At 44.0% G+C, this 27552-nt stretch overlaps 1 protein-coding gene across 2 annotated transcripts in view; it reads right to left on the bottom strand.

The window, feature by feature from the left end:
• The window catches only part of DISC1 (DISC1 scaffold protein), a 364802-nt gene that overhangs the window by 93534 nt on the left and 243716 nt on the right, over positions 1 to 27552 (bottom strand). Inside the window, exon 10 of one of the 2 annotated variants that reach the window (XM_087863118.1) lies at positions 19225 to 19543. The exons of the other annotated variant lie outside the window; for it this stretch is intronic. Within the exon in view, the coding sequence (XP_087719244.1) occupies positions 19455 to 19543 (89 nt within the window). The 3' untranslated portion in view covers positions 19225 to 19454. Of the gene's footprint in view, positions 1 to 19224; positions 19544 to 27552 lie in introns of those variants that run through there. 2 annotated transcript variants of the gene reach the window in all.

The raw sequence follows: 27552 nt of genomic DNA, 5'->3' as shown, positions 1-27552 counted from the left end.
CAGCCTTCGTGTGATTCCAGGACTTGGGGTTTTCTCGACTGTACCATGTGCACTGTGCAAGTCTTTCTGTCAACTGCCTTCCACCAGTGAAAACAGGAGAAAAGTCCCTGAAAATGAAAAATGCAATGCTGTCCACTCACTGATGTCCGTGGCACTGTGGGAAGGGATACGGGGACAAGACTGACCCCACAGAGTCGCATTTGGTCCAGGGGGCCCAGAAATGTGTCCCTGGACTCCTGGGCAGAGCGAGTAGCTTGCCCTTGGGTGGTGCCCCCACCTCTACTCTCTCTCCGCGGGGGACCGGCGACAGCCTAAGTATCCACTGCAGAGCTGAACAGCTGGAACTGGGGCTGGGTGGGGCTGGGCTCCGGGCAAACACAGGCAGGAAGGGGGAAAGCAGCTAGTCTGTGTGGTGGGAGTGGAGCAGAGGGGGGCTGGGCTGGGAGCCCTAGGTGATACTCGCAGCTTCCATACATGTAACTAGGGGTGCTCTACGTGATTATTTACACAATACTGGAAAATTATACTTCATTATGTATTATATTATTATTATATATTATTTCATTAAGTGTTGTGCATTGTGCACTCATAATACACTCAAACACACTCAAATTAGTGAACAGACCCATATACATACACATATATATGACCCATATATATATATATAACCTTGTATACTGCATTTTATGGGCAATTTAAGAGATGCCCGAGGGCAATTTTAAATAAGCTTAATTTTTGCCTTAAACTTCACCTTTAGAGCCCAGCGCCTACATCAGGTAAAAGTCCCTCTACCTGCTGACCTGGCTCTCTGCGGCTGCCCTGTTAACTCTGGGATTATATGGGGATGCAAGTTGTTTGAAAGGTGTTTTCGTGACTTTCTTCATAAAGGCTGTATACTCATTCTGTCCTCTGAAATTGGCTACTGTTGAGCAATCCTATATTGCATGTGAGGAACAATATGTGCATTTTTGAGACATTCCCAACCTTCATCTAAACTTTCCTGCTTTAGAAAATTCAGGATCTGAATTTTGAGAACCACTTTAATAAAATTTAGTGCTTCCCCCTTCCGTTTGTGGATTTATTTCCTTTGTGTTCATGAGGTTGTTAAAATAAAATTTAAAAAAAACTGTGTTAAAAAAGAGGGGGGCCCCACCCAGCATTATTCCCAAGTGGCACGGCTTCCCCTGGTCGATGCCACTAGCATTCTAAACACTCAGGATGTGCTACGGTCCCCTGAGGCTCGGCTCAGCACTCCCCAGAAAGCCCAGAGCACAGACTGGATCCTCCTGCTGTATTAAGATGTCCTGAATTCTCTTTAACACAATCCTCCTTGTCCCATCTTGGCGGGAGCTCCCTCTGCATGTGAGCACACAAGGGCTGTGTCACTTATCTCTCTGGCTCGGACCCAACCACAAGTTAATCTCCGCGGGCTCTTCAAACAAGAGCAGGAGCCTCCAAGATAAACCCCTTCCTCGGGATTCACCAAACCTCTCTCTAAATCAACTCCGGTGAACGCAGCACATCTCGGAGTAAGCTCTGCACCTCCAATGGGGGAGGCCCGGGGACAGCCTTCACTGCCAGGAAGATCACCCGCTCAGAAGTGGAAGTCAAGCTGCAGTTATGAACTTGAACGATTTCCCACCTGATCCGGAACGACACATCTTCTGTAATTTCATCAAACAGGTCATTCACCTAATGATTGATTTAGCAGCTTTTCATTCAGTTGGGTTACAGTACATAAAATGCACATCTTCCAGCTAAAAGCTGTGTACATTTAAGAAAAATCAACACTAAAAAATTTGATCTTATACATTTAATATTTCTACAGGGATGTGTGTTCAATCATTCCGTTTTTCTTTCATTTATCTGTGCTATGTGGTGCCCACTGAAACTCAGCACAGACATGCTAAGCGCACCCGTGCCTGACTGCGAGGATAAGAAGACCCTGTCTCCCCTGGCACAGCCTGCAGGCGATGGGTATACATGCATGCTGAAAACCACTCGCAGAAGGCATAATGCTGAGTGGCTAGACTGCTGCCACATTTTAAAGTGGTGTATTTTACTCTTTAAGCAAGCAAGGTAGAATTGGAGGCTAGGTCAAGGAGAGGAAGAGGATGGAGACAGAAATCGTGCTCCTCCTTTCTCTCTCCTTCTCCCATTTGCTTTGCGGTCTCTTTCCTCCATATATCCTTTCAGAGGTACCATGGGATAAACCTCAGCCACGTTGAAGGTTGACAGGGCAGGTTGACCTTGGCTTCCCTGCCTTCCGCCTCCTTGTCCGGTGTCATTTCCAACCACTGGAGCTTTGTGGGGTCTGGGCTATGGGGTGGCTCTTCCAAGTGGTGCATATCCCATGCAAGGTTCTCTGTGACCCACATTCACTCAGATTTTGAGAAGGTGGGAGGCTGGGCCAAGGAGGCTGGCCATTGAGGGAACTGCTGGATTTTGTCCCCAGCTTTTGGGTTGTAACTATATCCCTAATTTATGACACTAAGTCTTCCCACTGTCTTGGTCTGTTTGAGTCACTGTAACAAAAATACCATAGTCGGGATGGTTCATAAACAACAGAAATTTGTTTCTCACAGTTCTGGAGGCTGGGAAGTCTAAGAGCAAGGTGCTACCAGGTTCGGTGGCTGGTGAGGGTCAGCTTCCTGGTCTTTTCGCTGTGTCCTCAACATGATGGAAGGGGCAAGAGACTTCTCTGGGGTATCTTTTATAAAGTCACTAGTACCATTCATGAGGGCTCCACACTCATGATTTAATCATCTCCCAATAAACACCATCACATCAAGCATTAGGATTTAACATATGAATTTTGGAGGGTCACAAACATTCAGCCTATAGCACCCACCAATAATATGCTTGATAAAAATAAATTTAATTTTAAAGGAAGCCAGGTGAAAATGAGATTAGAGAATTTTTTCTGGACATTCATGAATTACTGAAAATCCGAGATACCAGGCAATGTCACAAAACTAGGAATAAGAATGAATGTTTTAAGAAGATGTAGCTGGTGTGCCATAGTCGAAACCACAGACCCAGAATTGTGTGAGAGATGGCAAAAAGTGGCTGGGTGATTTATTTTGTGCAGGGTCATTTTTAAGATCATTACTACAGCTACCTACTTGTGTTTGCTTTCAAAGCAAGAACCCAAAGCTCTCCTTATAACTGAAAGATAGTAGAGGATAAATGGTTAAGAGTAAGCTAAGATTCAGGCTAACCTAGGAGAGCTCTGCAACTTAGCAGCTCAGTCACCTTGGGCAAGCTAATTAGTGTCTCTGCACATCATTTCCTCACCTGACAACTGGGACAATACTTTACTTCCCTCCTAACGTGGCCATAAGGAATCAAGGAAATAATCGGTACTCAATAACTCTCAACTTTTATCTTTTCCTGCTTTTGCTATCATCATCAGTTTCACCATCAGCATCATGATGGTGCTGTCGGGGTGGCACAGGGACGTTCCCTTCCATTTCACATATCATTACTTTTGCTTTTGCTTCTTTTCCAGTTTTATTAAGAAACCACTGACATACATCCTTGTGTAAGTGTAAGGCATACAGCATGATGGTTTGATTTACATATGTTGTAAAATGATGACCACAGTCCGTTTAGATAACAACCAACATCTCCTGTAGATACAATTTTTTAAAAAGAAAAAAAATTCTGCTTGTGATGAGAACTCTTAGGATCTACTCTCTTAACAATTTTACTAAACATCACACAGCGGTGTGTTCTACGGTCATCGTGGGGCACATTATAGCCCTAGTGTTTATCTTTATAACTGGAAGTGTGTACTCCTTGACCCCCTTCCTCCAATTTCCCCACCCCTCACCCTCCTACCTCTGCTAACCACAAACCTGATCTCTTTTTCTATGAGTTTAAGGTCATTTTTAAAAATTAGATTCCACATAATAAGTGAGATTATACAATATTTGTCTTTCTCTGTCTGACTTACTTCACTTAGTGTAATGCCCTCACGGTCCACCCATGTTGTCACAAATGGTAGAATTTCTTCATTTTTTCTGGTTAAATACTATTCCCACGTGTGAAGTGACATAACTTCTTAATTTACTCATCCATTGATGGACACTTAGGTTGTTTCCATTTCTCGGCTATTGTAAATAATGCTGCCGTGAACAAGGGGGTGGGAGTGGGGGTACAAATATATTTTCATGTTAGTGTTTTCATTTCTTTTGGATGTATTCCCAGAAGTGGAATTACTGGATCATATGGTATTGTTATTTTTAATTTTTCGAGGAGCCTCCATACTGTTTTCCACAGCAGCTACACCAATTTACATTCCCACCAGCTGTTCTCTTTCCTCCACATCCTCACCAGCATTTGAGATCTCTTATCTTTTTGATATGGCCATTCTGACAAGGCATAAGGTGATATCTCATTGCACTTTTAATATGCATTTCCCTAATGACTAACAATGTTGAGCATCTTTTCATGTACCAGTTGGCCATTCATATGTCTTTTTTGGAAAAATGTCTACTTAGGTCCTTCACTCATCTTTAAGTTGGATTATTTGCTTTTTTGCTATTGACGTTTATGACTTCTTCATATATTATGGATATTAACCCCTTATCAGATATGCGGTTTGCAAATATTTTCCCCCACTTTGTAGAGTGTCTTTTTTCTTTTTTTCACTTTGTTGTGTTTTTTTTTCTGTGCAGACTTTTAGTTTGATGTAGTTCCACTTGCCTACTTTTAATTTTGTTGCTAGTGCTTTAAACGTGGCTTCTTAAAAATCATTACCAAGACCCACCTCAAGGAGCTTTATGCCTACACTTTCTTCTAGGAGTCTCATGGTGTTAGGTCTTACATTTAGGTCTTTGACTCAGTTTGAGTTAATTTTTAGGAGTGGTGTCAGATAGAGATCAAGTTTCATTCTTTAACATGTGAATAGCCAGTTTTCCCAGTACTGTTTATTGAAGAGACTGTCTTTTCCCCATGGAGTATTCCTTTTTTTTTTTTTAAATAGTAACTTTTTATTATGTTATGTTAGTCACCATACAGTATATCCTTAGTTTTTGATGTAATGTTCCATGATTCATTATTTGCGTATAACACCCAGTGCACCATGCAATACATGCCCTCCTTAGTACCTATTACCAGCCTATCCCAATCCCCCACCCTCCTCCCCTCTGAAGCCTTCAGTTTGTTTCCCAAAGTCCACTTGTCAAATATTAGTTAACATATAAGCTTGGCTTTATTTCTGGGCTCTCTATTCTATTCCACTGTCTATCTATCTGTTTTTATGCCTGTACCATGCTGTTTTAATTACTATAATTTCATAGCATAGCTTGAAATCAGGTATTGTGATGTCTCCTGGTCTGTTCTTCTTTCTCAGGATTTCTTTAGCTATTCAGGGTCTTTTGAGATTCCACATAAATTATAGGAGTTATATATATATATATATATATATATATATATATATATATATATATATATATATATATATATGCCACTGAGGCCTTAATAGAATTGCATTGAATCTATAGTTGGCTTTTAGTAGTATTGACATTTTAACAATATTAATTCTTCCAATCCATGAACACAGGATATATTTCCATTTATTTAGATCTTCTCTGATTTCTTTCATCAATGTCTCATAGTTCTCAGAGTAGAGATATTTTACCTCCTTGGTTACCTAAGTATTTTAGTTGTTCTAATGCTATTGTAAATGAGATCAATTTTTATCTCTTTTTCAGAAAATTCATTGCTAGTATATAGAAATGCTCCTGATTTTGTGTGTTAATTTTGTATTCTTCAACTTGACCGAATTAATTGATTAGTTCTAATGACGTTTTGGTTGAGTCCTCAAAGTATTTTGTATATAAAAATCAAGTCATCTGCAAATAGAGACAATTTTACTTCTTCCTTTCCAATTCTGATGCCTTTTATTCCTTTTTCTCACCTGATTGCTCTAGCTAGAAATTCCAGTACTATTTTCAATAGGAGTGGTAACAGTGGGCACCCCTGTCTTATACTTGATCTTACAGAAAAAGTTTTCCATGTTTCACAATTGAGTATAATGTTGGCTATGGGCTTGTCATATATAACCTTCATTATACTGAGATATATTTCTACTTTGCCTAATTTGTTAAGAGTTTTTATGGTGAATGGTTGCTGAATTTTATCAACTGCTTTGTCTGTGTCTACTGAGATGATCATATGATTCTTTTCTTTCGTTCTATTAATATGCTGTAACACATTGATTTGCATATATTGAACCACCCTTGCATCCCAAGTATAAATCCCACTTGATGCCCTGCTGAATTCAGTTTGCTAGAATTTTGTTGAGAAGGGTTTTTCTAATATGAGTATAAATGGAGCTTAATTTATAGAGCAGCTTTGCAACTTGATCGGTGCTCTCCCAGGGTTGAGAATCAGAAGCATAATAGGATTTCTCACAAGTTGTGAGAAGAACAGAAATTTTGAATTGTAGTGTATTAAAGCCAGATAAATGTTCAATACATCCAGTAGAAATAAATTATTCTTCATTTCAGAATTATTTCTAGCCTCAGTCACCCATTGGGCTTAGAATACTGAATAGGCATGACACTGGCTCCTGGGGAGGGATGGGGCACAGTAGAAAGAAGGCTGCTGCATGTTCCGCAATTTGAAAAGCACTGTGCACATGAACTATAATGGGAATGGTGTCCCTGGATTTGGTAGTGCCATTGAGGTTCAGAGAAAGAGCATAGTCTTTGAAGTCAGATAAAATGGGATTCAAGTCCAGCCCCAAATATGAATACAGGCATGCTACCACACTTCAGATCCACCTCCTAACATGTAAAGTGAGAAAAATTATTCCTATATGTTAGGTTGCGTGAGAATTAGAAATAATAAATACATAGAGCATGGTGTGTGTTCAATACAGAGCAGCTATTAATATTAGCATAACTAATCACTTCTATCATTCTTTAGTTCTAATATTAAATGTGGGACAACATCAGTCTTAGTCTAGATCAATAGTTTACAAGTATTTTTAAATAATGGTATTTCCTGTAAGCATCTTTCCTCTTACCATTTAATTAGATGGTCCTGCCCAATCGTACAGTGCTCAGAGAAGACAAGAGGCTCAATGTCATTTGGTAGTCTGGTACATTCCCAGGTTGGGCTACCACTCTGCAAAACTCCAAGGGCGCTATTCTCATGGAATGCCAGGCCCTGCCACTACCACTGATTTAATAGGCACTGTGCTTGTAATTTAAGACATTGCCACCAGGTGTCGGTGCTGAGCAATAATCACAGGGTACAGGTAAACTGGATCTCCACAGCCAAAAGCAATAGATAATCCAGGTCAGTGCTGATACTGAGTCATATACCAGGTAGGTTAATCATGAGTCAGTACAGTACAGACATCCTATTGCTCTGGAAATACTTCTTAGCAGGCTTTGGTTCATTCATTCACTCACTCATTCACTTACTGAATCAACAAATATTTACCAACCCTGCCAGGAACTTCTCAGTCAAGTTAAAGTTTTGTAAGCAAACTTTCTCCTGGTTGCTATGTCATAAGCAAGCCCCCAAGGCATCTTCTGTAATCTGCACCCCAACAACAATGCATCAGAACAGAGAGGAGGTGTTCAGACTCACTCACTGCTCCATCTGACCCAAGGATGAGTCATCTTGAGGAACCTAGCCTGGTTTTGGCTTCTCACATGTGATGGACCACCAGGAAATCAGGACTACCTTAAAGCAGGCAGGGATGGTCTGGCTCTACTCTGGACAACTGACAACTACCTTACCCTAGGGATCCTTCCAGAATAAAACATGAGCCCAGGTCTCAGGGAAAGTAAATCTCTGAGGCATAGCCTCGTTTGGGAACCAATATCAGAAGAGAACCCAGAGCAGATAACTAAAGGGGAAGCAATTTTCCAGCCCTGAGTTTATCAGGTGAGGGACAGAAGGGTGATGGCTGGCTACTCAAGCCACATGTAGGGAACTAATAGTAAATCTGAGTGACGGCCAGGTTTCTGGACTTCTGCCCAGAATTCTGCTCACTACTGGACTCCTGAAACCAGACTTGTATCTGGCTTGTGATCTCCTACATTTAGTTCCCAAGCCATCAGCACTACTCATGACGTCATTCTGTTCTCCTTCTGCCAAACGGCTGCAAGTGAGTTCCCGTGTCCCCTTGGCGCCCGCCTGTGTTGGTGGGTGCCTTCTCTTTCAGCACCTGAAACACGCATTTCCCCAGGGATATGATGTTATAAACAGTGGTTAGGACCTCAGATGAGCCACCAAAACCTGTTCAAGGCTGAGCGGGTCACACGGGGCAGCGGCTCCGAGCATCGCTCTGGCGGCTCACTTTCTGGCTCTGGGACTCTGGGCAGCAGACAACCTCATGCCACTGTGGCGAAGATCACATGTGTTTACATGTGCAAATCACTTAGAGCCGTGCCTGGCACACACACACACTCAGTGTCAGAGAGAAAGCACAGGAGGAGCCGCCAGAAGTACATGACTCACCCTGGGCTCCCTGTAAACTTGAACCTTAAGCTGCCCCCGAACTCCTCTGGCCTCACATCTCTTATATGCAAGTCAGAATGGTTAAATTACATGATCTCTGAGGTCCTTCCAATTCAAAAACCAAAGAAAAATAATATTGGGAACATTTTATCAATGTGTTTTCTGAAATTCCCTATTTTAAAAAAAAAAAATTCTTTTCACTTTCTTGTCAGTGATGTTGATAGTGAGAACCTGGCTTGTAACGAGTCCCAGAGGCTTCGAGGCACCCTCTCACTCCAGGCTTGATGCCCAGAGCCCACAGCTGGCCCACGGGCCCCTCTGTCCCCCAGACTCCTGGCACCATAGTGGCAGTCAGGTGTGAGCAGCCGCTGCCCCCCTCCCGCACTTGTCCAAAGCCCTTAAATTACAAGACCCGAGGAAAACCCGAAGTAGTTGTTCAAGAAAAAAAAAAAATGGCGGAGTGCCCTCATCTAGAACAACTTTGTCTCACCAGTTTCAAGAGAAAACCAGCCTTACCCTTCATTGTTTCTTTCTTCCCATATGGGTCTTAAGCCTCTAAAAGCCCCTCTTCTGCCCCCCAAACTCCTTGAGCCGCACTGGGCTTCATGAGCCAGCTCGGCTGCACAATGGTCTGCAAACACGTATCTGTTTACTTGTCCTGAGCAACTTCCCTGTCGTGCACCCTGAGAAAGGCTGACGACGTGTGCCTTTGGAGAGCGGGCCTGTCTTGCTTGAAGCTGAGGCTGTGCCCCCTGGCAGCGCACTGCCACGGGGGCTCATTAAGCCTGGGAAAAATAACAACACAGCGGCAGACTAACAGACGACAGCATGAATGATTTAAGCCATTTTCGAAGTCTCAGGGTTAAAAATACATTCTCTTGGCTGTGAGATTGTGTATTGTGATCAAGACTACTTGGGGACAGGATTTCCATACTTTGTCAGGAGTGGGGGAGGCAAGCAAGAGAGGAAGGATGAAGAGAACAATAATGTTACTCGAGGCTGGCTCTGTGAAAGACTAGCCCGTCGCAAACAGGAGGGCGCAGCCTTCCACGCTTCAGAAACAAAGAGTCATCCCCGAATGCCACTGTCCTTTACGCAACACCACGTACATATTTCACCTGTATCCTGAGAAGTTTTGTGCAACCATATCATCCCTACCTTTGCTTGTATCTGCTTCTCTAGTTTTAATATCCTAAGAGCAGGCTTCTTCACTTAAGAGGTGCTTTCCCTAACTTAAATGAATAAATGCAAGAATGGAATGTTAGACAGGTGGTAGAATAAATCTCCTCTCAAGGGAAAAAATAAGTTCCCTAACGCTGAGCCCATGCTCCCGTGCAGGGTGGCTTGGATACAGACCCACGAGAGAATGACTGAAGGGATGTCCCAGGTCTGAGTAGGCAATGCGGGTCCCAGCATGGGGCTGTAAAGGATGGAGGGGCCTGGAAGGGGCAGGAAGTACACCCTCAGATTTCAGTGAGACTATGATGGGGGATCCAGCCAGCTGCAGGCACTGGAGGAACTTGAGTCTGCTCGACAGAGCTCATTACCAAAGGTGTCCAGCATTTGGAAACCAGCTCCTGGACTACTTGTCTATCCTCTCTGTTCCTACAGAAATCCACCCACATAGCTGTCATCACATATTGTTTTAAAGATTTTATTTATTTATTTGACAGAGAGAGACAGCCAGTGCAAGAGGGAACACAAGCAGGGGGAGTGGGAGAGGAAGAAGCAGGCTCTTAGTGGAGGAGCCTGATGTGGGGCTCGAACCCAGAACGCTGGGATCACGCCCTGAGCCAAAGGCAGATGCTTAACCGCTGCGCTACCCAGGCGCCCCTGTTGTCATCACATTTTACGGGGGCTATCCACTTACGTATATGTCCTCTCCATCACTTACCTCCTTCGCGTCCTAAACGTTTGGCACAGTTCTTGGCCCAGAATGGTTCCCCATGAGTGGAGCACGAGGAACGGCAAGCTGGGAGCAGGGAATTTTGGCAATGCATGCAAGTGGGTGGGGAGTTTCCAGGAAGACTCGCTCCCACAAAGAGCCAGAACTATAAGACAGAGGATAGTGATACAGTGAGAATGATAAAGCTTTCCTAATTCTTGGGACACCAGACAGGTTACCAAGACAGGATTCAATACCCAGAACATGATAAGGTCCCAACTACCTCAAATACCATGGGTAGGAAGTAGGTCTTAGGAAGTGGAAGTATCAGATTATATCAATATATATCTATATATCTATATATATATCAATGGTAGATATATCAATAGAGAAATGACCTGATCAGCATGAGTTTAAATGTTCCTAACCTAGAAGTGTGCATATATGCCTCGTGCTTTGGGTCAAGTACTGGTCTTGGACTTACAGGCCAGTAAAGAGCTATCAATGGAGATCTTGTGGCCCCAGCTGTAGCAGGGGCACATCCAGGCAGGGAATAAGAATACCGAATGTTTCCCTCCTCTCTGTCTCAAAGAACAGGGGATTCTCCTTCGTTGCTGGAGACCATCAAGTTGGAAGGACAATCAGTAAGCTACCACCATCCCCAAAGGCTTTGTGATTCGGTTACAGAACACACTGCAATAAAAACATTTGCCATTAATGTTATTGGGAAAAACCATGGCCTTTAAAAACTTATTGTTGGACTATCTGGAATTCTAAGTAAAAATTCCAGGAAACCAATGGGCTTCTGAGAAAAGTACATGAAGCGATGAAGACAATGTATCATCCCCTTGGGAAAGCCTCATTCCTCAAAGCTGGCCTTCCTTAAAGGAGGTCACGAAAAGAGCATGAGAACTGCATTCACATCTGAACCCCCTCTCCATCAGGCTTTCAGTCCTTAGATTTAGTGGAGGATAAATCTCTGCCCTTGCCTTGAAATCCAAAGAGCTTCCCTTCCCTTTTGTTCCCCTTGGCTTTTCTCCTACTGTGTGTAAAAGTGGTCTCACTCCCTCAGCTCTCTGTTCGGCCTGATCTCTGAACATCCAGACACAAAGGTAGCCACTGAAACTGGGTCAGGTGCAGATACGAGCGCCTGAGACTAATCACCAAGTTTAGAAAAATTGTGAGTCGCAACAGTGAACTCTCCAGATCCAGCCACTCCGCGCCATGAGCACAGAAGCTGCTAGAACCAAGGAGCACGTGGTGAAGAGGCGGAGACACACTTCCGGAAAGAGCCCTGTCCCCCTGCCATACCAGATGCTGTGCTACTTGATCTGGCATTCTGAATTTGACTATCCTGAGTTCTGTATTCTAGACTTCACATAGACAACACACTAGTGCTTTCTATGCACACCTACTTTTCACATGGGCTGGGATTGTAGAGAATTTCTACTGAAGCTAGAGTTGTTAATTTGCTCATCCATAAATAAACACGTCCTGTTCTCCTAAGTCTGTCCACAAGCAGGGTTTGTAGAAGAGCTTTTACGCTCAGTAAGTCAACGGACAAGCACAACCCAGGACTGGGAATGTTCTTGGAAGTGGAATAACAGGTTCTCTGCAGGAACACACAGTGCTAGTGTTGCTAGTCACTGCAGTGGCAGCTGGCACAGCTCGTCATTGCCGAGGGCTTCTTAGGGGTCAGGTATTGTCTTAGCTTCCTGAGGCTGCTGTGACAATGTACCACAAGGGTCACTGAAAACAACAGAAATTTCTTGTCTCACAGTCTCAGCAGCCAGAAGTTCAAACTCATGGTGTGGTAAGGTGGGTTCCTTCTGGAGGCTCTCAGGGAGAACCTGTTCCCGGCCACTCTCCTTGTCTCTGGTGGTTGCCAGCACCCTTGCTTTGCAAATGCTTCACACCAATCGCTGCCTTCCCCTCCGGATGTCTCTGGGCCTCACGCCTCCCTCTCCTTTCTCTTAAAAGAACGCCAGTCACTGAATCATTCAGGGTCTCCCCTAAACACAGGATGATCTCATCTCAAGATACATAAAGTAATTATGTCGCAAAGACCCAGTTTCCAAATAAGTTCACACTCACAGGTACCAGGGATTAAAACCTGGAAATACCTTTGGGGGGGGGCGGGGGCAATTTACCCTGTTAACAGGTGTAATAGGAGGCACTTCGCATGTGTTATCTCACTGATGGAAGAAACTTTTGAGGTCGTCTTGTCCCACGACCTGTGAACATTCTCAGCCATTCAGTGGCAGCTTGGCCAGCTCCTGAGTGAGGGAACTCTCAACTCTCTGACGGAAGCCATGCCAGCTTCAGACCGCTCTAGTGCTCTAAAGATCTTCCCAGACGTGCAGCCTCACACTGAGTTGCTAATTCTATTATCCCCATCTGTTAGATAAGAAACTGAGACCAGAGCAGCATGTGACCTGGTTAAGGTTATGCAAAGAGCGAGCTGGGATCTAGGCCCACACATTCTTACCTGCACACCATTCCAATCCTGCAGGGAGGCTACGGGGGGGGGGGGGGGGGGGGAGGGGGAGGCAGGCAAAGCTTCCAGACGAGTTTACCATAGAGATGAAGCTTGAAGTCCAGAATAACCTTGCCATATACAATGCCATCCCAACCTCACCTTCTCCACAAGACAAATGTTGAACTGACTGGTACCAGCCCAATAATCGCAGCAAAAGAAACATTTAAAAAACAAAACAAAACAAAACAAAACAAAAAAATGCTGTTGCAAATGTTGTTATATCCACAGAACCGTTGCTTTTTTCTTCTGCTTGGCCGTGAAGACCCTCACGCGCACCCCATAAGGAAAATGAGGATTCCCAATTTCCCCCCTTCTCTTCTCCCCTCGGATGGTTCACATGATTATCCTCATGTCACCTCCGCAGATATATTCACAACCCCACACACACTCTGCTGCACATCACACAAATGTTTCCATCGATTTCCCAGGAGAAATATCTTTGTCCCAGAACTGCGGTGCTCACGCGCACCATCTCTGACAAGAATACTCCCTACCCTTCCAGCTCCCACATGTGAACAAACAAGCAGCCTCGCTTGTATGCACAGCTGTGTGTGCTCTGCTGTGAAGGGTCCAGGCACGCCACGTGTGGGCTGTCCTCCCAGGGACAGACAGCCCATGAGGGAGCTAGGGGCCTTCCCTCTGTTTCTTCTGGTGCTTTCCTTTGATTGATCACTGCCCTTACCCACCCGGGGAAAAAAGTCCATCTTTGTCACCATACGTGTATTTATATGACAAGCTCCTTAAATTCTGTGATTGAATTATTATTCAATCGAGAAAATAAAGAGCGAAATAAGCTCATAATACAGGAGAGAACAGGTAAAGGGACACGGGCAGCACTTGTCCAATGACTACCAATGAATGCTCCAATCTAGAACTTCAGAAACCAAACACATATCGCCTAAGCGCCCATCGGGCCTCCTCCCATGGGAATGGTGCTCTCGGTGCAAAGAGAAAGCTACGCGGAAGCAGAATTCTCATTTCCAGCTCCTGGGCCGCTCCAGTTTTCACCCTCTGACACCCTATCTGAGGTCATAGGAAGACCTTGTAAGCCAGAGCTAACTGCCGACATCCTTTCTGCACCGACATGGCGCTGGAAACACGTCCTGACCCAACCCACACCCCCACAGAGATGCTTTCTTGGGTGCACGCCCAAGAACCAGCCCGAACGGGCACTCCGCAGGGGGAGTCTGAACGGGTGCGGGGTGCGGGCGCAAAGTCTGTCTGTGAAGGCAAACGTACCAGGTGAGGTGATGTCTGTCTACAGCAGTCACTGCCTAAAGGCTCCTTTCAAGGCCCCAAAGCAAAACACTGCAGGAGGAGAGAAAGATGAGGCAAATTTTTCAATCAGAAGTTTGAACTGCCAACACCTTCAAACACCTGGTGCCGGGGCGAGACAGAAGCAGGGGCCCCAGGAAGCCACGGCGCAGGAGCGCTACGTGGTAACCCGTGGACTTCTTACTGAGGCAGTGTAGGTAGATTAATACCATTTTGGCTTTTGTAAAATTAATATATATATATATATATATATATATATATATATATATATATATATATATATGGCATTATATAGCATTTCCTCAAGTTAGGCACTGGGTCTTGAGTCCTGGGTGCTACTCAGATGATGTTTTACAAGCTGGATTTTCTGAGTAGGTTGGAATCATGGAAGGTGTTCTGGAAAAAGTATCCCACCTGAGGGTTGGGCTCAAGGGGCTAGAAAGGGATCTCTGCAAAAATTCTGAAGGGAGGGACCTCCAGGGTTGTCCTAGCTGATCTGGCGTCCCCTCCTGCCTCAGTTCCCCCCGCACACATCACTTCTAGACCCTGTGTTCCTTCCAGAAGCATCATCCCAAAGGCTGATGTGTGGCTGAGTGTCAGGAGGGCTATTCACTCTGGAATCAAGATGTCCTGACACCAATCCCAGCTCCACCACTCACTAGACTCACTTTTGGGTAAACTAAGCTTCTCTGTGCTTCACATTCTTCATCTGTGAAAACAGATTATAATGATAGAAGCCTCCTGGGCTCAATGTAAGGATTAAATGCAACAATACATGCAAAAACGTTAGGCTTATGCACAGAACACAGTAAGCGCTTAATAAATGTTAGTAATTGGTGCTATCTTTGTACCACCAAAGCCTCACCCCAGCTCCACAGCTAAGTCTAGCTGAGCACCTGCCCTGTGCCAAATATTCCCACAGCAGGAGTTGTACCTGTATTATTGCCTTCACCTCGTAGGGTGACCCCATTGAAGAAGAGGTCAAAAGACAAAATTCCTGCATCGTAGAGGAGGAAACTGAAGTTGAGGGTATGTGCCTTGCCCTAAGTGGGTGGCAAAGCCAGGGTTCACCCAAGTCCCTGTGTCTCAGACACAAAGTTCAAGGTGTCCACACTCAACTCTCCTCAATCAGGTAAAAATAATCTATTAAGTGGCCTTCTCTGGGTGATAGAAAATGCAAAATGGGAAGAGAGAGATCATTCGAAAAGGGGACAAGTAGCTGGTGAGGATCCCAACTTGTTTCTTGAACTTGACTCTTTGAAGAATCCAAACATGATATTATTTTCTCTACAAACACCGTAATAAACATTAATTTAGCAGATAAAGTGGGTGAGGAGCCAATCAAAATGAAGGGTCAATAGTTGCATCACCCTTCCCCTACCAAGAGCCAATGGTTGTTGACCCACAAAGTTGAAGGAAGCAAATGCTACCATACCCACATTGTTCTGCACGTGCAACAATGTGCTCAAAGTCATGGACTAGCCAGGATTTAACACACAAGTTCAACTGTTGTCCCTGCAGCCCCAAGCCAGGGCCCGAGGAAGGAAGGTAGTGCCCAGGGCCATGGTTTTCAACCAGGTAGGATTACCCAATAAAATAAAATACAGCGTGCCCAGTTAATTTGATATCAGATAAACAATGAATAATTTTTAATATAAGTATATTCCAAAATTGCATGGTACATACTTATTCTAAAAAAATTATTCATAAGCAACAATGTTCATAGTAGCATTATATACAACAGGCAAAAGGTATAAACAACCCAAGTGCCCATCAGCAGATAAAGGGTTAAACAAACTGTGGTCTCTCCAGACAGTGGAATACTATTCAGCCTTAAGAAGAAAGGAAGTTCTGACACGGGTGACAACATGGATGAACCTTGAGGACATGATGCTGAGGGAAAGAAGCCAGTCACAAAAGGACAAAGACTATAGGATTTCACTTAGATGAGGCTCCTAGAGGAGTCAAATTCATAGAGACAGAGTGGAATGGCTGGGGAGGTAGGGATGGGAAGGAATGAGAATGTGCTGTTTCATGCGCACAGAGTTTCAGTCCTTCTTAGACTGAAAAACTTCTGGAGATAGATGGCGGTGATGGTTGCCCGGCAAGCGAATGTACTCAATGCCTTAAAAATGGTGAAAATAGCAAATTTTATGTTATGTATATTTAACCACAATAAAAAAAAATTTACAGTTGACTCGAAATTCAAATTTAACTGGGCGTCCTGTGTTTTTACTTGCTACCTCGGGCAGCTCCATCCCCAGGGGATATTTGGCAAGAGACGTTTTTGATCCCCACACTGAGGAGAGGCTGCTAGGGAGGCCAGCGACACAGCTCAACACCCTGCGGTGGCAGACAGCCCCAGACAACAGGAATGACCCGGTGCGGAAGCTTCAGAGCCCGAGGCTGAGCAGCTCTGCCCCTGAGGGAGACGCAGGGAAACCCTCTCAGGTTTTGCCCGGGGCCTGGAAATGTCACCTTCAGCCACATCCCAAACAACAGACTCCCGCAGGGAAACAAAAGTACACAACAAAAGTACACACACCCTCTCTGTAGGCAGGCATACCTAAGAAGTATTTGTAATCACTTCGCACCTTATTTTTATACACAAAATTCTGTTTGCAAGAGAGACTGCAATTGCTATTGTGCATTTGCAAAAACAGACCCCCTTACGGAGTTCATTCTGACTCATTCGGATGAAGATGAAGCCTTTCTCAGAAAAGGTCTTTCTGTCCAGTCTCAGCATCTGTATGTTTCGTGAGGCATGTTAGCCACAAAAATGAAATTAGGAGATGGTGACTAACATAATATAATTAAAAAATATTATTATTTTTTTTAAAAAAAGGAGATTAGCTAGGGATAAACTCAGAGCAAATCCGCATCGCAAAGTTCCACGCACTGGCCAGAAGACAGTCGCTTAGCCCACTGGGACAAAAACACCCACCTGGAAAGCCTGCATGCCAGGGAGAAGTTTAGCTCTCCCGGTTTGACCTTAAATTTACTTGCTAAACCTTTCAAGCATAAGAGGAAAAGGAAATCCACCAAGAACTTGAAAACAAGCATGGTGAAGTCTTAAGCACATTTTTAACTATTATCGACAATAACACAAATGGATGGTGTTTCATTAATGCTGAATTAAGAATCAAAGACAAAGTAGCAGCTCATCGTCAGAGCTGTCTTAACAACAACAACAAAACAAGATTAGTACCACTGAGCTGTGTATAAATTACACTCCGGATCCATCACGAAAATCAATCAGTGAGGAGGGGGGAAAATGGTACTTCTGGCTTCTTAAAAACCATCAAGATTCATCCATCAACAAAGACTTTTAGAGCAACCAAAGGGGTAAAACTTAAAGGAAACGAAACTAAATGTCAGATAAGGTAAACGCTAGGACTGGAAGATCTTTAACTTTGAGGGGCTTTATGGAAAGTTATACCAGGAAAAAAACTCTGCCCAGAGAACGGAATGTAGAAAACATATAAATAAGAAAGGAAATCTATAACCAAAATTAGGTCACAATGGTACAGCTGTGATTGAGGTTTCCGGAGGCGGGAGCTGCTGCACGCCGCCTCCTGGGTATGGAACTTGGCATTTGTCTCCTTCTTGCTGCTCCTCTTTTTCCTTCCCTCCCCAAATGTCTCTTCCTTCCTGCTGACCTTGGGTCTCACAGACCTTGTAAGTATTCAAAGAACCATTAAAATATGTATATATCAAGGAAACCTCAGAGCAAAAGAGAGAGATTTCTTCTAACTGAGGTTCCTACAGGATAATTGTAGATGAAGTACAAACTTGAAAACTATCCTCGGATTTTACAAATGCTGTATTCCAAAATAATACCAGCTCTGTACCAGTTACTTACAAATGCACATATAACACAGACATACGAGCACAGAGGCACGGTGAGGGCTATGAGCTCACTTAATTGGAATGCAACAATCAGTGATCCCCCAGTACCTGGAACGCAACCCAGAACCAGGAAACAAATCAGAACTGTCCCTTTGGAACCAACAAGGGAGGTCAGAGCTTCCATGAATGTTATTGACAGGCTACCACTCAGCATTTTCTCTTGCCACACATAAAGATATAAACCATCTTGCTCCTCTCATTTCTAAGGTCCTAACAGATAAAAACAAACAGATTAAAAAAGAAAGAGCTGAAATAGACAGGAACATTACTTGCACAAATATAGCTCATAGCCTGGATGGGGGAGAGAGGGGAGCATAAGGAAAATGACAAAGAGAAGACACAACTCAAAACATAGCAGTCCCCTCGGTCACTGAATGATGGGGCCCGAGGCCATGCCCACTCCACAGAGCCTGAGGCTGTGAGGACAATCGTGAACTTAGAGTCACACGTTCCGGTTCCAATTCTACTTTTTGCCGTTACAAGTATGAGCACCAATTCCTTAGCATCTTTGAATCCCAGCTTCTTCGATCATAAAATGAAGATAATCACATTGCCCTTCCTGATCTTTGTGTTGACTATGGACACAGTCTGAGAAGTAAAGTGTGATTTTATATACAATTGAAAAATATTATTTAACAAACAATTAGTATATATAATATTACCCCCAAGGCATCAAGAAGAGGTTAAATTGCAGTCTGTGTCTGGAAATCAAATGGTACATTTTTTACAGCCATGCAGGAAGGCTGAAGGGGAGGCTCTGGGGTTCAGCCACTGTGCCTCATCTTCTCTACCCATCTTCTTCCACCCCAACTCCTGCCCCATCCCCAGCTTCCTTAGCTTGCAGCATGCTGGAGGAGAAAGCCTTCAAGACCAGGAGTAGGAGGAAGCACATGCATCGCTGGTATTCCCTCTTCCTGCATAATCTCAGGAAAAGTGAACAAAAACTCTTGACCTCAATTTTCCTCGTTATAAAAACGCCTGCTGGGGCACCTGGGTGGCTCAGTCAGTTAAGTATCTAACTTCAGCTCAGGTCATGATCTCAGGGTCATGGGATCGAGTCCCACGTCAGGCTCACCACTCGACGGGGATTCTCCTTGTCCCTCTGCCCTTCCCCCAGCTTGCGCTCTCTCTCTCTCTCTCTCTCAGATAAATAAAAATCTTTAAAAAAACAAAAAACACCTGCCTCCGTGATTCTTAATTGTACATTATCCTATTTGGAGCCCACAATACTTAATAAAGCATCTGGGAAGCTCCAACCTTCCCCAATAGTGAGAGAGAGCACTGTGACTTGTAGTATCCAAGGCATAAGGCAAGAACACATACCTGTGTTTTCTTTATGGAAAGTAAGATATATTGCATTCAGTGAGAATGACATAGACTCCTACTCAAGTCTGACTTCATCTCAGTAGAAGAGAAGGCTCTCGAACAATTAGACCTGTTCAGTATAGCTGCAGGAAAAAGATGGGATGATTGTTTACCAGGCATATCAGAGAGAAGTGTCCTTCATGTCATAGAAGGATGATGTGAACCCTCGATATTTACAACCCTTGAAGTTTGTTTTTTTTAAATCTTTGTTTTTAATGATTTGATGACAAAATGTTTGCATTTTACACTTACAATAATTCCCTCTAGCTTTTCTACCCCAAAAGAAGGTATGAATTAGTCCCCGAGAAAAGGCCTTTCTGGGATAACAGAATCAATATGAAAACACAAAGCCTGTGAAGACACCAATGGGGTCTAGTACTCTTGCAGCGAGCAGGAAGGATCTCCAGGTGCATAGAAACTTACCTGCCAGCCCAGGTAGGTGTCCCCTAGTAATGAACCTGTGTAAAAGTTGGACCCCACTAGAGCCAAAGTGAATTCATTTTTCCCATGGAGAATAAATTCAATGGCCATGGCATTTGCATCATTAACAAGAGCAATGGGAAAAACAAAACTCTGACCACTTTTCTAGACATGGCTAAAGATTGTGTTTGTCCAAAGAAAAGAAAATTGGAGCACCCAAGGAGAGGCCTCAGCGCAGCTGTGGTGTGCTGGTGTAGGTCACAGGAGGCGTGCTGTGCTGTGCAAACACTACACAGGAGAAACGGCAGACATATGAGCTCTAAGAACTAAGCACCCTTCTCAGAACCTGCAACCTGTGGATGCTACAACGCCCCCTTGAGAATCCAGTTCGGTAACTTCCATTTGAACACTGTCTATTGCTCTTTCCTACCTCTGCTAAAAATCGGTGTGCCTTCTTATCACTGCAGAGATTCTAAATTGTGCTGTGGACAAGAGCTATTCTTTATAACCTTGCAAAAGCTGCTGCTGAAGCTCCCTCAGGCTGCCTTCAGAGGCATAGCCCACCCCTGGAAGGAAATGTCCTTGGGCCGCTGGGAGGGGCAAGTACAGATCCATGCCAACCAGGCCCCCTGGGGTCCGTGGCTTGACAATCCCTATGACCTCCAGATAGAGCAGAAGAGGATGATGCCTGGAAAAAGTCTGCTAAGGGCCTCCTCAGGTTCTGTTCTCTCCATCCACACAATAAGGCTTTGGGCTGGGCCTCCCTTGCAGCTAGATGTGGCCAAGAGACTAAGACTTGGGAAAAGGGCCATAATTGGAAGTGTCATTGCACAGCTTCTGGGAGCCTTCTCTAAGGGACAGAATGCATAGGCACCATATGTTCTGTCCCTGACTCCCATCCTTCTGCCTCTGTCACCACATTTCTATGGACCATGAGGTTGAAGCCACACGTGAAGAAGCAAGATAACATCGGCTTGGCTGCGTGCAGTGGCTGAAACCATGAGGCGCCATGGCATGGCTGGAACTTCCTACCTGTGCAGTAATGTGAGAACAACAACAACAAATCAGGCCTATTGGAAGCAACTATAATTAACGATTCTTTGGGATTTTCTGTCTAGTTGAACCTGATGCTAACTCACATAAGGTGAGAAACAAGTGGGATAGAAGAGACAGCTTGAGGTGGGTATTTTGTCAAGGTAACAACATTTCCTCTTTAGAGAGAAGAATCTACAGAATCTTACTAGAGAGAACATAAATGTTTTTCAACTACCAGCTCCTTGGTACCTTATCATTCTTCTCTCCCTTGTTCTGCAGCCAAGCCAGGCTCCCAACTGCCACCAGAATCCTCTACACAGGTCTCATATTCCATCTTGAATGTTGTTTCTCTCTCCCCTGACAGGCCTCTCTTTTTGCCTTTGGCCATGTATACTTCTTTTGAAATCTGACACAGAGATATGTGCCTGTAGCGGCAACCCACTCTCCTCTGTCATCCTGTCCTCAAGCCTCCCGTCCCCCATGTGGTAAGGTGAGGACAAGAATGGCTCATGTCCCCTGTAATCACAGGGGCGGGTGTGCCACTCAAGACAACCAGAGCCCTCTTGAGACTGACGTACAGGAACTGTAAGGAAAAAGGTTCCTCTCTGTGATGGGAACCATAAGGCATGGGATGCAAGTTGGGCCAAAGGCTGCCCTGACAGCCATTTTCCTTGTTACGTGGTATGACATGGTTGAGGTGAAGCAGAGCTATGACAAGACTGCCAGTTACCCACCCAACAGCTATTCTCCCATCATAACCAAGCTCTAATTGGGGATGGCAATGTCCTTAGCTAAAACCAAATAAACTAAAACCAAAAAGCACAACAAAACACAAGAACAACTATATTTCAGATTCTCTTGCAGATTGGACACAGTAGTGACCAACGGGATCTAAGCATGAGCCACTGGTTGGGCCTGTGAGAAAGCTCTTCACTAGAGAATTAGACTTATTGGGTATGCACCTCTTGCCCACTATCTTCCCTCTGCCCAGAACACAGATTTGAAGCTAGAAGATCGGCAGCTATATTGTGAATACCAGGAGACAAGCCATGCTAAGGATGGCTGAGCGCAAACACAGAAGGATCCACAGCCTCAGGACATCTCCATGCTGACTCTGGGCTACCTGCCTCCAGGCTTCTTGCTGCAAAAGAAAAGTAAATCCTCCAGGATTGGGAGGCTATTGTCACAGTCGTATGAACTTTCTAACTGATATAGAAATTGTTCCGTGGAAGTAAAATGTTACAAGAAACAGAATCAAAATGGGAAAATGGTAGAGTAGAAAGATGGAGCTTTGGGTATGTGGCTGGAAATCTTGTATCTTGAGGAGTGGTGAAAATGTGGTGAACTTGTACCCTGGAAATGCTACTTCTCAAGAGAAGTGATATTGGAGAATATAATAGGAAGAATTCAGAGCATTGGCACCTGCTGGCTCCTTCTTGACACACAAAAGGGAGAAGAACTCACATGATTGCAAGTGCTGACACATTTAAGAAGGTGCCAACCCTCAGGTGCTGACCCTGCACCTGTACCTGCACAGCCCTAAAAGTGATGTCCCCTTAAATTCTATGTTCTAGGGGCTTCCATGCCTCACACTAGTCCCAGACCAGCCCTGCTACAAGCAGAGGAGAAAGGATGCAAGTGTAGCTCTTCTAGTAAAAGCCCTCCACCCAAAGCTTGCAAGACAAGATAATCTGGAGTCCCATAATTTGAAGCCATTCATGGCTAAGAAGGCCAATTTCTTCTCTACCCCAAAGCAAAGTACTAATAAACATTAGCCATAAAATGATAGTCTTAGCAAGAGATAAAACTGGTGTCCCACCAACTACAGAGGGAAAGCTTGCTAGCAAAAATGGGATTACAGATATTGCCTTCGGAGAGTGACAAAGCACAGAAATAAAAGACATGGCTCTTCAGGCTCAAGAAACTACATCCAGACAAAATGTTTAAATACGGTTGTTCACTCATGGGATTGACTGGAAGGAAATAAAACAGAAGCCCACCATTTTTTTTCTATTTGTGCTTCCTGTTTTCTTCCTTAATACATATGCAGCTCCTGTTTTGCCTTCAGGAAGCCAAATATAGTTAATAAACATGACCACTATATCTGCCAAAAAGCATGGTGGAAAAATAGCATCAGGGGCGCCTGGGTGGCTTAGTCGTTAAGCGTCTGCCTTTGGCTCAGGGCGTGATCCCAGCATTCTGGGATCGAGCCCCACATCAGGCTCCTCTGATGGGAGCCTGCTTCTTCCTCTCGCACTCCCCCTGCTTGTGTTCCCTCTCTCGCTTGCTGTCTCTCTCTCTCTGTGTCAAATAAATAAATAAAATCTTTAAAAAAATAGCATCAAGGCACCATCTAACCTGATGAGCTTTAGAGACTTGGATTAATCCATTGCAAAGCTGAGGAAGTACATCTCTATTATAATAGCTCAACTCAGACCAGAGTCAGTGTTTATTTTGTTTTGCTTTGTTTTTGTCCTTGTGTTCACATACCACTGCACTATTGCTAGGGAGGGCTACATTCATCTTGAACTCACCCCATGTACCATGTGGAGGAAGCACCAGGACCCTGGAATATTTTGAGATTTCCAAACCCACACATACACACGTGAGAGAATTTAGTAGTAGTAAGGATGCTAACCTCAAGAACGGGCCAAATACTTAGGCATTATACCTGCATCTCCTTTACTGATTCATGGATCAAAATTTATGCCCTCAATGAATTTACTTTAAACAAACACAAGTTTCAGGAAAGCTGCAAATACAGTATGAAGTTTTTTTTTTCCCTGAACAATCTGAGAATTGTCGGGGTTGACCAGATGCCCATAGATTCCTGACTAGTTTAGTGGTATTTTCCTACAAGCAAGGATGTGATCTATGTAACTACAAGACAACTACCAAAATCAGGAAATTAATACTGGTAGATTACTATCATCCACTCTCAAGCTTCAACTAAATTTTACCAGTTGTCCCAATAATGGTTTTTTTTGTGACAAAAGCCTTCCCTACCCTCCTTGAAATAACACACCGCAGAGTTCTGATGTCTTTAGCCTCCTTCAGTATGAAATGGCTCTTCAGTCTCCCTTTGACTTTCATGACCTTGGCACTTCTGAGGACTATAGGGCAGTTATTTGGCAGAATGTTACTCAGTTTGAGTTTGTCTGGTGTACCCTCATGAGTAAATTCGGGTTTGCATTTTTGGTAGGAATATCAGACTTGATGCCATGTTCTTCTCATTGCTTCCTATCAGGTGGCACAGGATTTGGGAGTTACTGATGATGTTAACTGTGATCACTTGATTAAGATGGCATCTGCCAGACTTTTCCACTGTAAAGCTTCTCTTTTCATATTTGTATTTAATAAGTATTCAGAGGGAATGCAATTGGAACTATGTAAATATCCCATTCCTCAAGAAACTTTTCAGTGTATTTATTTGTATACACGTGGACTCACTGTTTTCCATTTTATCCTTGGGTTATAATCCACTCGTATCATCTTCATTTATATTGAAGCTCAAATTGTGCCTGGTTTGGCTGGAGGGGTGGAGGAAGGGGGAGCATCCAAGGTGAATTCTGGGTCCTTTTGTCCCACCATTCTTTGAACAAGTCCTTGTTTTCCAGCCCCAACTTGTTCTATCCACACCTGGTACTATTTTTGCTTGTATTCAACAGTGGCTCCAAAGAGCACTAGGTCCTCTCAGTGTAGAGTAGTATTTAGAAGCCAAGAACTGGCTCTGGGTATGCTTACTGCTGTTGGGGTGTCACTGCTCCAGGCTCTCTCAGTGGCAGAGCTGGAAGATACACGTCTGGATGCATTTGCACACACACACTTTTACCTTGGTATTTCTGTATCTATTCATTCATCTTGAAAACTTTGAGTTCACAGTGATATCTCTGGTTTTACTCCAACACCACAAGGTTCCTTGCAGTTTTCTCCCTTTCCTTAATCGTAACTCCCATCATCGACAGTGAGAAACTGAGCTTCTAGGAAGGACACCACAGAAGAGACACTGCAGCTTTTCCATCATGGATGCCTACTTACCTATCTCATCAAATGTCTAAATTGTCCAAGAAGGGAAGGGAAGGGACAAAAAAAGAAACAGGAGAAAGAGTTCCAATGAATTTTTGAGGACAATGTAATGTTAAATAAGTCTGGTCTGCAACAACATGTGACTCGTATTTCCTAAATTGATTTCTGAGCCCCCAAATTAGTACCCACAGAATGAGCAAAGCCTCCAATCCAATACCTACCCCAAAGATGCCACAGACGATAAAGGATCAGGGAAGAACTAAGGATCGAGGAGGAGGGACGGCCGGGCTTCTAGACTGGTTAGCCTGGGAACGTGCTGCCTGCAGGGCCAGAGCTCGCACTCCCACACAGCCTGACCGCCCTGGTATCTCTTGTCCGCACCATCACACTAACTGCAAGTGGAGCCCCTTCTATGCCCAGCTTGACTCTCCATAGTCCAATCACCATCGCAACAGAGTAATCCTTTAAAACATGAATCAGATCTTGTCCTCTTCTACTGAAAACCCTGAGATGGTTTCCCATCTTAATCGGATGTGATCTGTTCCCTCTTTCCTCCCTGTTCTCACCTCCCACTGTACTCCCCTCATGGAGTTTCTCCCATGCAGTTCCTCAGATGCCCAACAGTTCCTCAGATGCCCAACATGCTCAGACCTGAAGGTGTTGGCTGTTTCCTCTGCCTGGAAAATCCCTCCCCAGAATCCAGACTGCTGGCCTACTCCTTTAATTTGGGTCTCCACTCAACTGTCACCTTATCAGAAAGGCCTGCAGGCCTTTGGTTAGACCAAACAATCTAAAATAGAAACACACACACACCCCACTCCTGTGCCTTGAGGCTGGTTTTTCTTCTTAGTACTTAACATCACTCACATATTATATAATTATTGTTTGTTTGTCTGTCTTCCTCCACCTCAAGCTATAATCTTGTAGGCTCCATGACTGTAACTGGCTGAATTGTGTCCCCCAAAAAGATATGTTGAAGTCCCGACCCCAGGATCTGTGAGAATGACCTCATTTGGAAACAAGGTCTCTGTACATGTAATTAGTTAAGTTACAATGCGTCCATACTAGATCAGGGTGGGCCCTAAATCCAACGACCTGTGTCCTGATAAGAAGAGGAGGGGACATACAAAGACACACAGATATATAGGGAAGAAGACCATGTAGAAACAGAGACAGAGATTAAAGAGGTATCCATCAGACAAAGAATGCCAAGGATTGCCTATAACCACCAGAAACTAGGATGAAGCAGGGAAAGGTTTTTTTCCTAGAGCCTTCAGAGAGAGTGCAGCCCTGCTGACACCTTGATTTCAGACATCTAGCCTCCAGGACTATGAGAGAATAAATTTCTCTTTGTAGTAATTTGTTAAGGCAACTCTACGAAACTAGTATAACTGTATATTATCGTCAATGTGTCTCCGACTGCTTAGAACTGTGCCTGGCACATACAAGACATGAAGAAAGTATTTGCTATATAAAGAAATGAACAACTTTCTTTTTTGTTTTTTTTTTTTAAAGATTTTATTTATTTATTCGACAGAGATAGAGACAGCCAGCGAGAGAGGGAACACAAGCAGGGGGAGTGGGAGAGGAAGAAGCAGGCTCCTAGCGGAGGAGCCTGATGTGGGGCTCGATCCCATAACGCCGGGATCACGCCCTGAGCCGAAGGCAGATGCTTAACCGCTGTGCCACCCAGGTGCTCCAGAAGTGAACAACTTTCAAAACTACCCTGTCATTCATCAACATCATCAACTTCTTAAGGACCACGGCTAACCTATGTGGTGCCTACATCTTGCATTTGTGCAAAACAGAAAGAGGTATCCTTCTTCAAGACACTTCACTTCTTTTTGTTGAAAAGTTTCCATAACATACTGACTTTATCAGGATAAGACCTAATACACATAATACATGTAGTATGATTAATAATTAAAACACACATGATAAAGGTAATAAATATTCAGTGTGACTGGCATTCCATGAGATGCGGGGCTCTTGTTCACTGTAGAGCCTGCACAGCCAGACACAGCGGCCCTGATCTAGGTCAATCACACTTGTTTCAGTTACTTAGGGAGGAAGCAGAATTCAGATAGAAGATACAGGGCAAAGAGAACAGGAAGACACACCGTCTCTTCTCTTTTATCTGGGAGACAAAATAAACATGGGATAACCTAAGAACAATATTAAAGCAACATACTGTGGGATTAAATACGTGGTACACTTTGGAAAATAAATGCACAGGTGAACCAGAATAAAAGGATCAGATGATGGCATCATTGCCCTGGGGTCAGACGAAGGAAAAACTACCATTCATCAGTGTCCACCATGGGCCAGACAAACCTGATTCCATTTAAGGTACATGGAGCTCAACAGGCTAAAGGCTTACAACACTGGCACCAGTGTTCTTGCCAGTGAAAAGCAGTAAGGCTTAGTAACTTGCCTCAAATCAGGTAGCTAGGAAGTGGCAACATTGAGATGTGACTCTGGATCCAACTGGCTACAAAGCCTGCACTTGTCATGCATCAAGCCACCATTTTGATCAAGTTTTAAGGAAATTATGGACAAGCAAAATCAGTGAAATAGGAGTTTTTCCAAAATAAGTGTGCAAAATTGTCAG

This window comes from Ursus americanus, chromosome 6, assembly GCF_024610735.1.
Source record: "Ursus americanus isolate L20-20 chromosome 6, mUrsAme1.1.p, whole genome shotgun sequence".
Classification (NCBI taxonomy): domain Eukaryota; kingdom Metazoa; phylum Chordata; class Mammalia; order Carnivora; family Ursidae; genus Ursus; species Ursus americanus.
The sequence above is the reverse complement of the archived record's forward strand: the minus strand, read 5'-3'. Positions and strand labels throughout refer to the sequence as shown.